Below are 14,283 nucleotides of genomic sequence, written 5' to 3'. Positions count from 1 at the left end.
AATCCCTGTTACTTTCCAGTAGATTTGTCTCCCAGACATTTTAACAACTGTGTGACCAGTCTCTTCCCTGCCCTCTTGCCTCCATTATAACTATTGAGATAATCAGTAACTAGACTTCCAAAATACAGATCTCTTAGCCCAAAGTACCAACACTGCAATTTGAACCCAAAAATCTTAATAATTTGGATTGTTTGCTCTATTCTGTAAATGCCCTAAACATCTCTGTATATCCTTCAAAATGAGATGCCCAAATTCACCTTCAACTCTGATTATAGCCTAACCAATACTTGCAAAAGAATGAGTGTGTAGAGGTCTGATAGTTAATACCTGCATGTGTATGTGTGTATTTCTTAAATCACTGTTGTTGTCTTTTTCTTTATATATAGACCCTGACACTGCTGATTTATTTCCATTTGTGAATTTCCAGGGTCCTCAGATCTTTTTCTATCATAAATTACAAGCAGTATTTTCCCCTTTGTACTTGTGGAATATTCAGATTCTTTACTTTTGACCACTTCTGAATTTTACTGGTCTATGTTGTTTAGCTAGCTATGTTGTTTATTAGATTTAAATTGTCTTCACAAGGACTTCTACCTTTCACAGTATCACCAATTGATTTTATGACCACAGATTGTTCCATTACCAATTTAATAAAGAATCAGAGCCATACAAATGTTGTACTAGTCAAAAATCTAAGATACATATATCTACATGCCTGAAATATTAAACATATTCTAGAACTCAAATGAGCATCTTCATTCTCCTCTTCTGAGCCCTTAAGCTTTAAAAGTTCTACCATACCAAGGGGGTAAGAGGGGGTGGGTGGGATGAATTGGGAGATTGGGATTGACATATATACACTATATATACACTATTGATACTATGCATAAAACAGATAACTAGTAAGAACCTACTGTATAGCTCAGGGAACTCTACTCAATGCTCTGTGGGGACCTATATAGGAAGGAAATCCCAAAAAGAGGGGATCTATATTATACATATAGCTGATTCAGTCTGCTGTACAGTAGAAACTAACACAACATTGTAAAGCAACTATACTCCAATAAAAATTTTTAAAAATAATAAAAATGAAAGTTCTACCTGCTAGCCTCCTGAAAGGCCTTACACCTTGATCCTTTGGGTAGATAACATGAAAAGGGAAAAATGCTTTGGATTTATAATATTTTTAAATGCTTTATAGCTATACAGTACCCTGTTTTTAAAAATACAAATGTATTATTACAGATGATCTGCATAACTGAAGCTCACAAAAGTAAGTAAGCTTCCACATCACATGCTGCGTTGTGTATCCCTGATCAAAGCAAAGGGTTAACTTCAAACTTTAGGCTGACACTGATTCTTTTAAAAGAACCACAGGTTTGAAATAAAATTACCAACCTCAAACTAAACTCTCACTAAAGACTGCTTTTCTTTCCTAATTGCTTAAAAATGATGGTATCTATAAACGCCATCAAAAACTTGAAAGTTCACAGAGAGAGCACTTTTAATGGAGGCATAAGGAGGTCCATCAATTACAGTTTCTCTTAGAATCAGAATAAGCAAATCACTCATTAAGACTAAAAGGGATTCAATTTTAAAAGAAACAATATTAAGACGAAGATTTAAAAGATTCCACCATTTAATGGTGGACCCTCTATGGCGAGGGATAGATTTACAAATACAATGTTAAACATTTTTAGGAAATCTTAATGAGTTTTGAAAAAATTATGGTTTTCTTTATTTCTTGGAAGAGATTTAGAAAGTCAAAGACTAGTTCCTATTAAAACAGCAAAAACTAGCCCCATGCTGGTTTCAACTGAGTTCACCCCCACCCCGCCCTGACTTGGGAGCAATAAACTCATAAGGGTACAGAGTCCTATGACTGAGGAAGAAGGGAGGCTAATGGAGAGTCAGAGGCAGGTGTGAGTGGTCTCAGAGGGCAAGGGGCACCTCTAGAACAAGAAGAGTTAGAGAAAAGGCCTTTCAGGGCAGGGCAAAGACTATTTTTAAAAAGGCCTGTAAGTCGGACATACACCCGCCCAACACCCCCCAACCACCACCATCGAAGCACAAAGTCAGCTCTCAGAAAACACTGGGGCTGGGGGCACCAAGAGCCTCATGGCTCCAACTCTACCCACCTCTCTTTTCTCTTTACACCAAAATCCTCTGATACAAGGAAGACTGTGTTACTTGCAATTCCCCATCATCTGGTCCTCTTTTCTGCATAGCTACACAAATGACCTAGTAGGTCATTATTTAATTTAATCCAAATTAAAGTGATCTGTACCCACACAATGAAATATTCTACAGTTATGACACTGCACTGGAGAAGCCCATGTACTGTCATGGGAAAATGTATAGCGTACTGCTGTATGAAAATAGCAGCAAATCCAGGATTTCAGGGTAGTAGGATTACAAGTGATTTTTTGCCTTTTGATTCTGTATTTACCAAATAGTCTAAAATGAATTGGCTTTATAATCCTAATTTCTTTTAATTTGCCTAATGCTGAATTGTGGATTCAATCTCCATTTCTTACAAGCTAATTTCAGTTCAGACTGGACTCTCAAATACTATCTCAGGTAGGAGTAATATTAGTAAAACAACATCTCCTTAAAATTAACTTTTCCTGATTAGTCCTATCTCCTCAACTAAAGTGCAAGTGAAAACAGATTTTGAGTATATTCTTGGTGTGAATCTAAATCAGCAGGGATTTGGGCCACAACTCCATCCTGGAATTCCAGGGATTCCACAGGTCCTTTAAACCTCAGGTGCCCCAAATGAGGGGATTAAAGTAAACCAGTACTCCCAAAAGTGTGTATAGTACAACTGGTAGCATGTAAGATAATTCTAGGAGGTACATGGAGGAACATTTTTATTTGAATAGCACAGGCATACCTTGGAGACATTGTGGGTTTGGTTCCAGACCACTGTGACGAAGCAAATATCACAATAAAGTGAGTCACACAAATTTTCTGGTTTCCCAGTGCCTGTAAAAGTTACGTTTATACTATACTGCAGTCTTAAGCATGCAATAGCATTATGTCTAAAACAACAATATATATACTTTAATTTAAAAAATATTCAAAAATAAAATAAAAAATACTCTGCTGCTAAAAAATGCTAATCTTCAGCCAGTCATAGTAGCAACATCAAAGACCACTGATCACATATCACCATATCAAATATAATAATAACTAAAAAGTCTGAGATATTGCAAGAATTACCAAAATATGACACAGAGACAACACACAAATGCTGTTGGAAAAAATGGTGCAGATAGATTTGTTCAACACAGGTTGCCACAAACCTTAAATATGTCAAAAACGCAATATCCACAAAGCCCAATACAGTGAAGTGCAATAAAATGAGGTACGCCTGTACATCATATATTAATCTCTGAAGTGTTAGTTCATTTAAGGAGGAAAAAGAAAAAGAAGAAAAATTAAGATACAAATCCACCTTTTATTTTCCTGTTTCATGAAATGGGAAGTTTGTGGCCAGTCTACGTACATTTAGTGAAGAAACTATAGAATCTATACTGTTGGCCCATCAAGTTACTGGGAGAAGAAATACAGCACTGTGTCTGTAGCGCACGGGTCAAGCTGATAAAATGACGGTTGTCTCTGGTTCCTGGAGATGACAAACAGCCTGCAGGTAGATGGAATAAAACTTTGTTAGATGCTCCACACCTATGGAGAAACACTGCCAGCACCAAAAAATTAACTGTTACTAATAAAAATAAGTCACTAAAATCCTGAACTTTTAAGAATCTTTTTTTTTTTTTTGCGGTACACGGCCTCTCACTGTTGTGGCCTCTCCCGTTGCGGAGCACAGGCTCCGGACGCACAGGCCCAGCGGCCATGGCTCACGGGCCTAGCCACTCCGCGGCATGTGGGATCTTCCCGGACTGGGGCACAAACCCGTGTCCCCTGCGTCGGCAGGCGGACTCTCAACCACTGTGCCACCAGGGAAGCCCTAAGAATCATATTTCGAGGACAGTCTTTCTTTAAAAAATAAAACTTCTGGAGGCTGGCTCAGATGACATAGTGAGGTCTCTCTGGACCTATTAGCTTACTTTGTAAATTACTCAATTAAAAGTAAATAGAAAATACTGGCTTTTCATTTTAAATATATTCAGATCTTCAATAATCATTCTAAATCCCATTATGTTGGACACATTTTAGGTCTCCTTGTAACCTTCTCAATCTTCAACAAAATATCAAGTGCACATGAATTTATTCTTGTAGTTTAGAACTACAATCCTTGACATACTTTAAGAGTGTAAAAATCACTACCATCAAATTTAGAATTCTTTAATCTTTTTCTAAAGACCAAAATACTATTCACAAATAATAATGTAGTTAGCCTACAAAGGTCCAACTGTCAAAAATAGAAAGAAATCAACTTCAGACTTCAGAAATAATCTCTTTCAATGTGCTGTTGCTACAACTGTTTGCTCAAATTGCATTGTGCTTTTTAAAACAGGAGGTGGCAGCAGCTCATGCTAAATCACATTTGAAGTCCAATTACAGATTATCATCCACCAATGATCAATTAACAATTTTGCTCTGATCCTTTGAATGCTTATTAATTTCAGACCATGAAGTCTCCATCTCAGGAATAGCATGGAGTCCACAGAGGGCCAAGCCCAGGAAGCTCCCTTGGGTGGACTTCTTCAAAGACAGAGTCTGCCCTTGAAGGTTTCACTTCAGTGTTTAACAGTTTCACCATGAAGAATTTCTTCCTTCTAATTTAAATCTCTTCTATTAAATCAAACTGGTTAATTAGTGATGTGTTTCAGGGATTTTAGAAAAATTATTGCTATTTCTGACCAACCTGTTGCAGCCTTTAGGAAAATACGATGACAGGTACAAAGAATACAAAGCAATTTTTTAAAAACAAGGCAATTACTAACTCTAGGGAAAAGAAAATGTTGTAGGAGAAAGGAAACATAATAAGAGAATACAGCTGACCCTTAAACAGCGTGAGGGTGATGGGCACTGACCCCCCCCGCCAGTTAAAAATCCACGTATAACATATAGTTGGCCTTCCCTATCTGCGATTCCACATCCTTGGATTCAACCAACCTCGAATTGCATGGTACCGTAGTACTTATTTCTTGAAAAAAATCCACATATAATTGGACCCGTGCAGTTTAAACCCGTTCTGGTTGTACAGGGTCAACTGTACTACCTAGCTCGGCTGTGAAGAACATATACATAACTGCCTACAGATTCGACCAAAACTGTGCTTACAACTATGCTCAGAAAAAGCAGGGATGGTGCCTAATTAAATCTTCAATTAGCATAACGATGTTAACAGAAAAAAGAACAAGTATATACACTATCTGTTTAGAAATATAACCAGATGGAAGTTAAAGTGTCACTGGAAGATGAGAAGGCCTAGAAAAGGGAAGTGGTTTTTTTTTTGTTTTTTTTTTTTTTGCGGTACGCCAAGCATGTGGGATCTTCTTGGACTGGGGCACGAACCCGTGTCCCCTGCATCGGCAGGTGGACTCTCAATCACTGCGCCACCAGGGAAGCCCTGGGAAGTGGTTTTAAGATATAAACCTTTTAGTACTCTTCGGAAGTACAATGTTTCAAGATAACAATCTTTAAAGTAGGAACTACCATCCTCATTTTATAGAAGAGGAAACTGAGGGTCCAAGGGGTGTCATTAGTTCATGGTCGCACAGGCAGAAAGTGGAGGAGCCGAGAACTGTGCAGTCATTCCACCAGTCAGCACTCTCCCCACCCCTTCTACAAACACTGTGTTTCCAGAACACATCACAGTATCCAAGACAGCTCAGGACCCAGTCCTGCCATTACTGGCTGTGTGACCTTAAAGCAAGTCACTTAGCCTCTCAGAGACTCACTTCAGCATCTGTAAAATGGGAATAACAACTCCTCATAAAAACTGGTGTGAGGATTAACCAAGATAACATGCTATTAACCTGACACAGTCATTACTCAATAAATCATGGCTATTATTTTTTAAAGCCTTGAATTATAACAGCTGTAATCATTAAAAATTTGAAAAATACTCTTTAGACCTTATCCATTTCTATTACAAAGAATGTACTTCATTCCTCTACATTTTTAAAAAACTACATAAAGTACTCTTAACACTAGCTCTTATAAGAAAAGGTAGTTAGATAAATAAATCTCACCATTGCTGGGAACAGTCTTCAATGCCAAAATGGAAGCTGCTGGAAAGCTGTTTAGGTAAAGCTGCCTGGACCATAGATGACCTATAAATTAAAAAAAAAAAATTAAGATCCATTCCTACATGAAAAGAAACATTTTTTAACACCTAAAGAATAGTATTATCTATAGAATAAAAGAACCAAGACAAGTAAATGAGTAATTTCTGGGCTCCATGACCACTTGCCCAAGTAAATGAAATCACATCACATCGGCTCCTTCACTCTCACATCTGACCTGTTACCAAGCCCTAGAGATTCTCCTCAAAAATCAATCCACCTCTCAGCTACACACCCTCCTACAGTCTCACTGCCCCTCTTTGTTCAAGCTCCATCCCTCAGCCACATGGTAAGGACAGTCTCCTGTTGATAGTCTCCTAACAGGTGTCCAGTCTGCCTCCAGTCTCCCTCTAATTCACCATCTGCTGTCAAGCAGGCCCTTCTCTCTTTTTTTTTTTTTTTTGCTTTTTTCAAACTCCTAATTTTCCCCCCTCCCCTTTTCCCTTTGGTAACAGGCAGGCCTTTCTAAAACTACAAGTCTAGTCACCGCACAGCCCTGATATATCATTCTTTGGCTCCCTACTATCTGCAGAACAAATTCAAAACTCCTCAGCATCACCTACAGGGCTGCGACTTGGCCCCAACCTTCCACGTCAGCCTCATCTCCACCACTCTCCTCTCCATCCCCCTCTGGCCACACCAGACTCGAAGTCAGTATGGAACACACTCAGCTCTGGAATCCTTTACTGTGTCTCTGACAGGTTCTCCTGGTTTGCCTGAAACACCACCTCTCGGTGAACGCTCCCCAATTCCCACAGCACTCTGCTCCCCTCTTTCATCAGGAGCCCCTGCAGCGCCAGGCTGTAACTATACGGTGTATCACTTCACACAGTACAGTACTTCAGAACAGGCTCTGACAACATTCACTGGACACTAATTTTTGAAAAAGGCGCCAAGAAAAACCAGTGGAGAAAGAATAATCTTTCCAACAAATGATGCTGGGACAACTGAGTATTCACATGCAAAAAGAATGAAGTTGGAGCCCTACTTATACCATACATAAAACTTAACTCAAAATGGATCAAAGACCTAAAGGTAAGAGCAAAAACTATAAAACCTTTAGAATAAAACATAAGGGTAAATAATTATGACCTTGGATTTTGCAATGGTTTCTTAGATATGACACTAAAAGCATAAGCAACAAAAACCAAAAACAGGTAAATCAGACATTATCCAAATTTAAAACTTTTGTGTTTCAAAGGACACTATCAAGAAAATGAAAAGACAACACACAGATGGGGAGAAAATTTTACAAATCACTTATCTGACAAGGGACTTGTATCTAGAAAATATAAAGAACTCTTACAATTCACTAATAAAAAGACAGCCCAGTTTAAAAACGGATATAGATTAGAACAGACATTTCTCCAAAGAACATATAGAAATGGCCAAGAAGCACAAAAAAAGACGTTCATTAGCCATCAGGGAAATGCAAATCAAAACCACAAATTGATACCACTTCACCCCCACTAGGATGACTACAGTCAAAAAGACAGAAAATAACAAGTGTTGACAAGGATGTGGAGAAATAAAAATCCTCATGCTGGTGGGAATGTAAAAAGGTGCAGCTACTTTAGACAACAGTCTAGCAGTTCCTCAAAAAGTGAAACATGGAGTCGCCATTTGATCCAGCAATTCCACTCCAAGGTGTATACACTAGAAATGAAAATATAAGTACATACAAAAACACTGCACACAAATATTTACAGCCACATTAGGCATAATAGCCAAAAGGTACAAACTACCCAAATGCTCAATAGATAAACAAAATGTGGTATATACACACAACAGAATATTATTCAGCCATAAAAAGGAATTAAGTACTGATTTATGCTACAACATGGACAAATCTAGAAAACATTATGCTAAGTGAAAGAAGCCAGTCACAAAAGATCACATATTACTTGATTCCATTTATATGAAATCTCTAGAACACGCAAACTATAGAGAAAAAAGTAAATTAGTGGTTGCCCAGGGTTGGGGGCAATGGGGGTCTGGGGGGATGCTAGCTAAAAGAGTACAGGTTTTCTTTTTGGGGTGATGAAAATGTTCTAAAATTGACTGTGGTGATGGTTGCACAGCTCTGTGAATACACTAAAAACCACTGAACTGTATACTTTAAGAAGATGAATCCTGTGGTACGTAAATTACATCCCAATAAAGCCACTACCAAAAAAAGTTTATACACTAGAAAAAGAAAAAAAAAAAGAAGAAGGAAAGAAATAAAGAGGCTCTGGAGCCAGGTGGTGTGGGTGCAAAAACCTGACATCCTCCCAGTCTAACTTTGAACAAGTTTCTCAACCTCTGTGTGCCTTAATTCCTTCATCTGTAAAATGGGAATAATAAAGGCATTTATCTCATAAAGGCATTGTGAAGATGAAGCAAGGAAAAAAGCATAAAGAGTTTAAGACAGTCCCTGCTACACATAAGAGCTCATGAAAGAAAGCTACACATGCTAAGTGCTATTTGATCGGGGCTTTGGAAAAGGAGGAGGTGGTCACAACATAAACAAAAGTAAAAAATGCTCAGGTCAGATTTTCCTACAAACGATTGCAGGTCAAGTTTCCCAACAAAATGAGTTACTAAAAAGAACTTTTCGATTTTTACAGATCTTTGGATTTCGGAATTACGAATGCTGGATTGTGGGTTTACAATAAAATAGAGCGAATAGAGGTCAAATTAATTACGAAGTGGTTCCTAGAGATAAACATCAGGCTGGAGGATAGCAGATTGCCTTTCCTCGGGCTGCAAACAACCAACTAGGGGTGGGGGAGGACAATAAGAGCAAAACTACTGACATTCCAAACATCCTTCTTTTTAATAAAGGGCACTGATCAGCCCGGAATCTAAAACAACTGACACTAATCCTATCCGACTCAAGCTGGAGGGCAGCCTATTTCCCTTTCGAGCTTCGCTGGCCGCCATCCACCTCGAACCCCACATCAACATCACCAAATGAACCTGTGAATCACGCCCGCGGGGAAGGCGATGCTCGCCTGCCACTACCCTGCCCCTTTTAACCGAGCATGCACGAGCGGCCTGGTGAACTGGAAGAGACTCTGGACCGCGTCCAGTCCACCCTCAATTTACAGACCCGGGCCCTGCGACCCAGAGAGGATGCGGACGGGCGCAAGGTCACACAGCAGGTCCCAGCGGGACAAGAACCGGGCGTGAGAGGCCGGGGCTGCGGCTTCTCGCTTCTTTCCACCCGGGTGTCTGCAAGCCCTGGGCGAACCCCCACTCCCGCCCCGCTCAGAGCCCCTGCTCCCAGCGTCCTTGCTCTCACCCGCCGGCGCGCCACACAGCACAGGGAGAATTCCCGCAGCGCGCACCGTCGCCGCCATGGTGGAGACCCACGAGCGCCTCCGTCCGGGCAGCCTTCCCACCGCCTGCCGCGACTGCTCCTCGTCCAACGGCCGCGGACCTCGGCCCGAGACTGAATTTCTGAGGCCAGGGGGCCGCACCGCAACGCAGGCCCGAGTGAGGGGTTGTCTGGACGGGAAGCAAAGTAGGATGAGTACGGCGCAGCCTCGGACAGCCCCCGCGGGGGACCTCGCGTTAGGACCCAGGGGCGGGGCTTGGGCTGGCTGCCGGTGTGGCCGGGGCTGGCTCACGGTGTTCTCTCCAGGGACCCGGCGGCACCGTCGGGATCTACAGGGCGGCGGGAGCGCGAGCCGGTGACATCCTCCTCCCTCGGAACGGAGCTGATGCTGCGGACTCTTCCCAACCAGAAGTGCGAGGTACGGACGAGCACGGAGAGGGTCTCAGTGAAGGTCCGAGGCGGGGAAATAAATAGGAGAATGAAAAAGCTATTCATACCCAACTCCAGCAAAGCTCTGGATAGTTGTTTTGGGAGAAGCATTGCGGGCAATGAAGACAAATCCATATCCAGAGTGTCTGTTCCAGTCAGAACAAGGTGCTGCTCCTTCCATGATAGAACTGGCCCGATGTAATAAATCTGCAACCAGATAGCTGGCTAATCCTCGGGAAGTAGTGTCATATTGGGGGCTCAGTGTTGGTCTCTGCTGTTGGAATATTGCGCACCAAGCAGTGGCTGGAGCCCGACTGGCCCTGGTGAGTGGAAGTCCATGTTGCTGAGCGCAAACGTAACCTCCATCCCTAGTGCTTTGTTCTTGAGTCCATTTCTGTGGAAGGAGGCTGACTGACATTCACAGGTTGGTTATTCTGTCCACCTCATTAAAATCCTCCTCTGTGGAGGGCACCCTTTGGTAAGCATTCATATGGAACATAATTATCTTAACATTCTGTGCCAAATTAGAGAAGTCTGTCGACACACCTCTCCCCAGACTCCTTGTCAGGCTTCCTTGAATTTTCTAATCATACTCCTTTCAAGTACCTGACCATCCAGCCAAGCCATTAGCCACAGCGCATGAAAAAGCATGGCTCTGTGCTTCTGATCAGGCAAAATGAACAACGAGGTGCACTGCTCAAATTTCTGCCCACTGAGAGGATTTCTCTTCATCACTGTCCCGCAGAGCCTTCCCAAAGTGAGATGTTGTGCAGCTGTGTCCTTTTAGGTGACGCATACCATGCAGAACCCAAGAGTTTTCCTCTTCAGGCAACTGGTCAGAGGGAGGTTACCGTGAAGCTGTAGGTAGGGGTTGGAGAGAGAAGATAATGTCGCAAGAGTAGAGGCCATGGTCATGAGGAAATCAGTTTCTTGTGCCTCCAGGATCTGCTTGAGCCCAGCTTCATATATACCACTTCCACTTGATGATGGCGTGCTGCTGTGTGCCCAGCTTTATGGCTTGGTGGGTCAGATGGCACCCAGTTCGTGATGGACAGCTCAGGTCACAAGGGAACTTGCTGGCCCATGGCCAAGCAGTCAAGTTCTGGTTTGTTTGTTTTTTCTAACTTGTCATTTTGAAATAATTACAGACTTATAGGGAGCTGCAAAAATAGGACAGAAAGGTCCCATGCACCCCTCACCCAGTTTTTCCCAATCGTGACATCTTATACAGTCATCTCTCAGTATCCACAGAGGATTGGCTCCACGGATACCAAAATCCATGGGTGATCAGGTCCCATAGTTGGCCCTCTGAATTCGTACTGTTGCATCCATGGATTTAACCAATCGCCTATCACGTAGTACAGCAGTATTTATGGGAAAAAAATTTGCATATAAGCAGACTCATGCAGTCCAAACCCATGTTGTTCAAGGGTCAACTGTATAACTATAATACAGTATCAAAACCATTGTACACACTGATACAATTCACAGAGTTCATTTGGATTTTATCAGTTTACATGCATTCTTGGGGGTGGTGTGTAGTTCTATACAATTTTTATCACGTGTAGATTTCTATAACCACCACAATCAGGATACAGAGCTATCATCACAAAGATCCCTTGTGCTTTCTCTTTAGAGTCACATTCTCCCTCTTCTGTCTTCCCCAACCATCCCTAACCCTTGGCAACCACTAGTATGCTCTCTATATCTAAAATGCTGTCATTTTGAGAATGTTATATAAATGGAATAGAGAGATTGGCTTTTTTCACTTAGCATAATACCATTGATGTACATCCAAGTTGTTGAATGCATCAACAGTTTCTTCCTTTTGTTCCACCATTCATCATTGTAGGATAGGTAGTTTTTCTCCAATTTTTGGCTGTTCCAAACAAAGCTGCTGTGAATATTCATGTACATTTTTTGACATTTAAAAAATTTCAAATTGTGCTAAAATACACGTAACATAAAATTTACCATCTTAACTGTTTTTAAGTGTACAGTTCAGAGCATTGAGTCCATTCATATTGTTGGCAACCATCACTACCATCCATCTCCAGAACTCTTTTCATCTTGCAAAACAGAAACTCCCTATTCCTTTCTCTCGCCAGTCTCTGGCAACCACCATTCTATTTTCTGTCTCTATGAATTTGATTAACTATCTCCTATAAGTAGAATCATACAGTGTTTGTCCTTTTGTGATTGGCTTATTTCACTTAACATAATGTCCTCAAGGTTCATCCTTGTGTAGCATGTGTCAGAATTTCCTTCCTTTTTAAAGGCTGAATAATATTCCATTGGATGTATACACTGTATTTTGTTTATCTATCCATCTGCCAATGGACAGTTGGGTTGCTTCTACCTTTTTGCTATTGTGAATAATACTGCTATGAACATGGGGTACAAATAGATTTTCAGGTCCCTGCTTTCAATACTTAGAGGTATATACCCATCATGTACATGTTTTTGTGTGGGCATAAGCTTTCATTTCTCTGGAATGAATGCCAAGCAGTGAGATTGCATGGTAAAGGTATGTTTTGTTTTTTAAGAATGGCCAAACTCTTTCATAGTGGCCGTACCATTTTATATTTCCACCAGCAATGTGTGAGATCTACTTCCTCTGATCCTCACTAGCATTTAGAATTGTCACTTAAAAAACACTTTTTTAAGCTGTTCTGATAGCTGAGTAGTGATAAATCATCATGGTTTTAATTTACATTTCCCTAATAGGTAATGATGTTTGAATGTCTTTTCACGTGCTTGTTTGCCATCTGTATGTCCTCTTTGGTGAAATGTTTGCTCACTCTCTAGTTGGATTGCTTGGTTTCTTTTACTATTGAGTTTTGAGAGTTCTTTGTATATTCTAGATGGGAGTACATTTCGAAATAAGTTGTCTGCAAATATTTTCTCCCAGCCTGTAGCCTGTCTTTTCATCCTCTTAATAGGGTCTTTCACCAAGCAAAAGGTTTCAGTTTTGATGAAGTCCAGTTTATCGGTTTGTTTCTTTTATGGATCATGTATGGAAATATTATTGATTTTTGTATATTGATCTGATTGTATCCAGGAACTTTGCTGAATTCATTTATTCCAATAGGTTTTTAGTGTATTTCTTAGGATTTTCTACATATCAGATCATGTCATCTGTGAAAAGAGAGAGTTTACACTGTCAGCCTGCTAATTAACATCTTATTATGTTATATTCTGTTACTCTCGCCCTCTCACATTTCTGTTCACTACTGCAGCACCCTGAACCCTGCCACACTCCTGCCCCTAACAGAAGGAGAACCTCATGATTGTCTTACCTTAGTTAGGAAACTTTCTGTACCTTGCTCAGATTTACTAGAGACTCCAATTAAGAATTCTGAACTAATATTTTTTTGTTGATGAAGCATATCTCAAATATGAAACCAAAGGTTATCAAGAAGGATATGGTGTCACTAATTTAAGTTCTCTTTAGAATGTAGTCCTTTCTACCTGAGTTACAGTCAGCCCAGATGGCAGAACTTATTGCACTTTATACAGTTAGTCGACTGGCCAAAGACCAGAGGGTAAGCACATACACAGATAGGAGATATGCTTGAGATCAGAACATGACTTTGAGATGCTTTGAAACAAAGAAGGTTTCCTAACCTCTCCTAGAATCCCCATCAAAAACGGACAACAAGAACTTATGGATTCACTCCTGTTTCCTAGAGAGGTGGCTATTATAAGGGCTGAGGCTCATATAAAAGAGATAATATGGAAGTGAAAGGAAATGCACTAGCAGATCATTAGGCCAAACAAGCAGCCTTAACCCAGGTGAGGTTCCTAACTAAACCCTCAAAGGATAAATCTCTGGAGGAATTCAGAGAGGCCACTATAGAATATCAACGTTTAGCCCCTGACTCTGAAAAAGAAGAATGTTAAAAAATGTAGCCTTCACTCAGATCATCACTGGTGCTCCCAAGGTGGCCAGTTGGTGGTGCCGGATGATTTCAGATGACAGCTTAATTTTTCCATGAAACTACGCATCATGATACAAATTGGTTACAATCTTAAATTATCATTGGTAAATAAACTTTAAAAAGAAAACTTTTTAACAGGTTATTTTTAGGTCACATGTCACCTATAATCATAATCTTGACAAAACTAAAGGTGGGACATGGCCTGGAACCAAAGCCTCCAAGATCCTTGGACACCTTCAGATGGATTTTATCCAGCTCCTACCCTTCATGAAATGGGAATGTTTTAGTTTTTAATATGTCTATTTTTATGATGGACTGAAGCATTTAG

General features: G+C 40.6%; 2 protein-coding genes across 3 annotated transcripts in view; one reads left to right on the top strand and one right to left on the bottom strand.

The window, feature by feature from the left end:
* The window catches only part of MRPS5 (mitochondrial ribosomal protein S5), a 35,808-nt gene extending 26,064 nt beyond the window's left edge, over window positions 1-9,744 (bottom strand). Inside the window, exons 1-3 of one of the 2 annotated variants that reach the window (XM_027129003.1) lie at window positions 9,550-9,744; window positions 6,171-6,251; window positions 3,512-3,649 (exon numbers count right to left, since the gene is read on the bottom strand). In XM_027129003.1, coding sequence (XP_026984804.1) covers window positions 3,512-3,649; window positions 6,171-6,251; window positions 9,550-9,607 — 277 coding nt within the window. In that variant the 5' untranslated portion in view covers window positions 9,608-9,744. The remainder of the gene's footprint in view (window positions 1-3,511; window positions 3,650-6,170; window positions 6,252-9,549) is intronic. The other variant, XM_027129002.1, reaches the window with a different exon arrangement.
* Window positions 9,745-9,828: 84 nt separating this feature from the next.
* Window positions 9,829-14,283, top strand: part of LOC113632088 (zinc finger protein 2) — a 61,337-nt gene continuing 56,882 nt past the window's right edge. Inside the window, exon 1 of the mRNA XM_027128991.1 lies at window positions 9,829-10,003. Coding sequence (XP_026984792.1) covers window positions 9,971-10,003 — 33 coding nt within the window. The 5' untranslated portion in view covers window positions 9,829-9,970. The remainder of the gene's footprint in view (window positions 10,004-14,283) is intronic.

The sequence above is a fragment of the Aethalodelphis obliquidens genome, unplaced genomic scaffold, assembly GCF_003676395.1.
Source record: "Aethalodelphis obliquidens isolate GAN/ISIS:26980383/991018 unplaced genomic scaffold, ASM367639v1 scaffold35, whole genome shotgun sequence".
NCBI classification, from domain to species: Eukaryota; Metazoa; Chordata; class Mammalia; order Artiodactyla; family Delphinidae; genus Aethalodelphis; species Aethalodelphis obliquidens.
The sequence above is the reverse complement of the archived record's forward strand: the minus strand, read 5'-3'. Positions and strand labels throughout refer to the sequence as shown.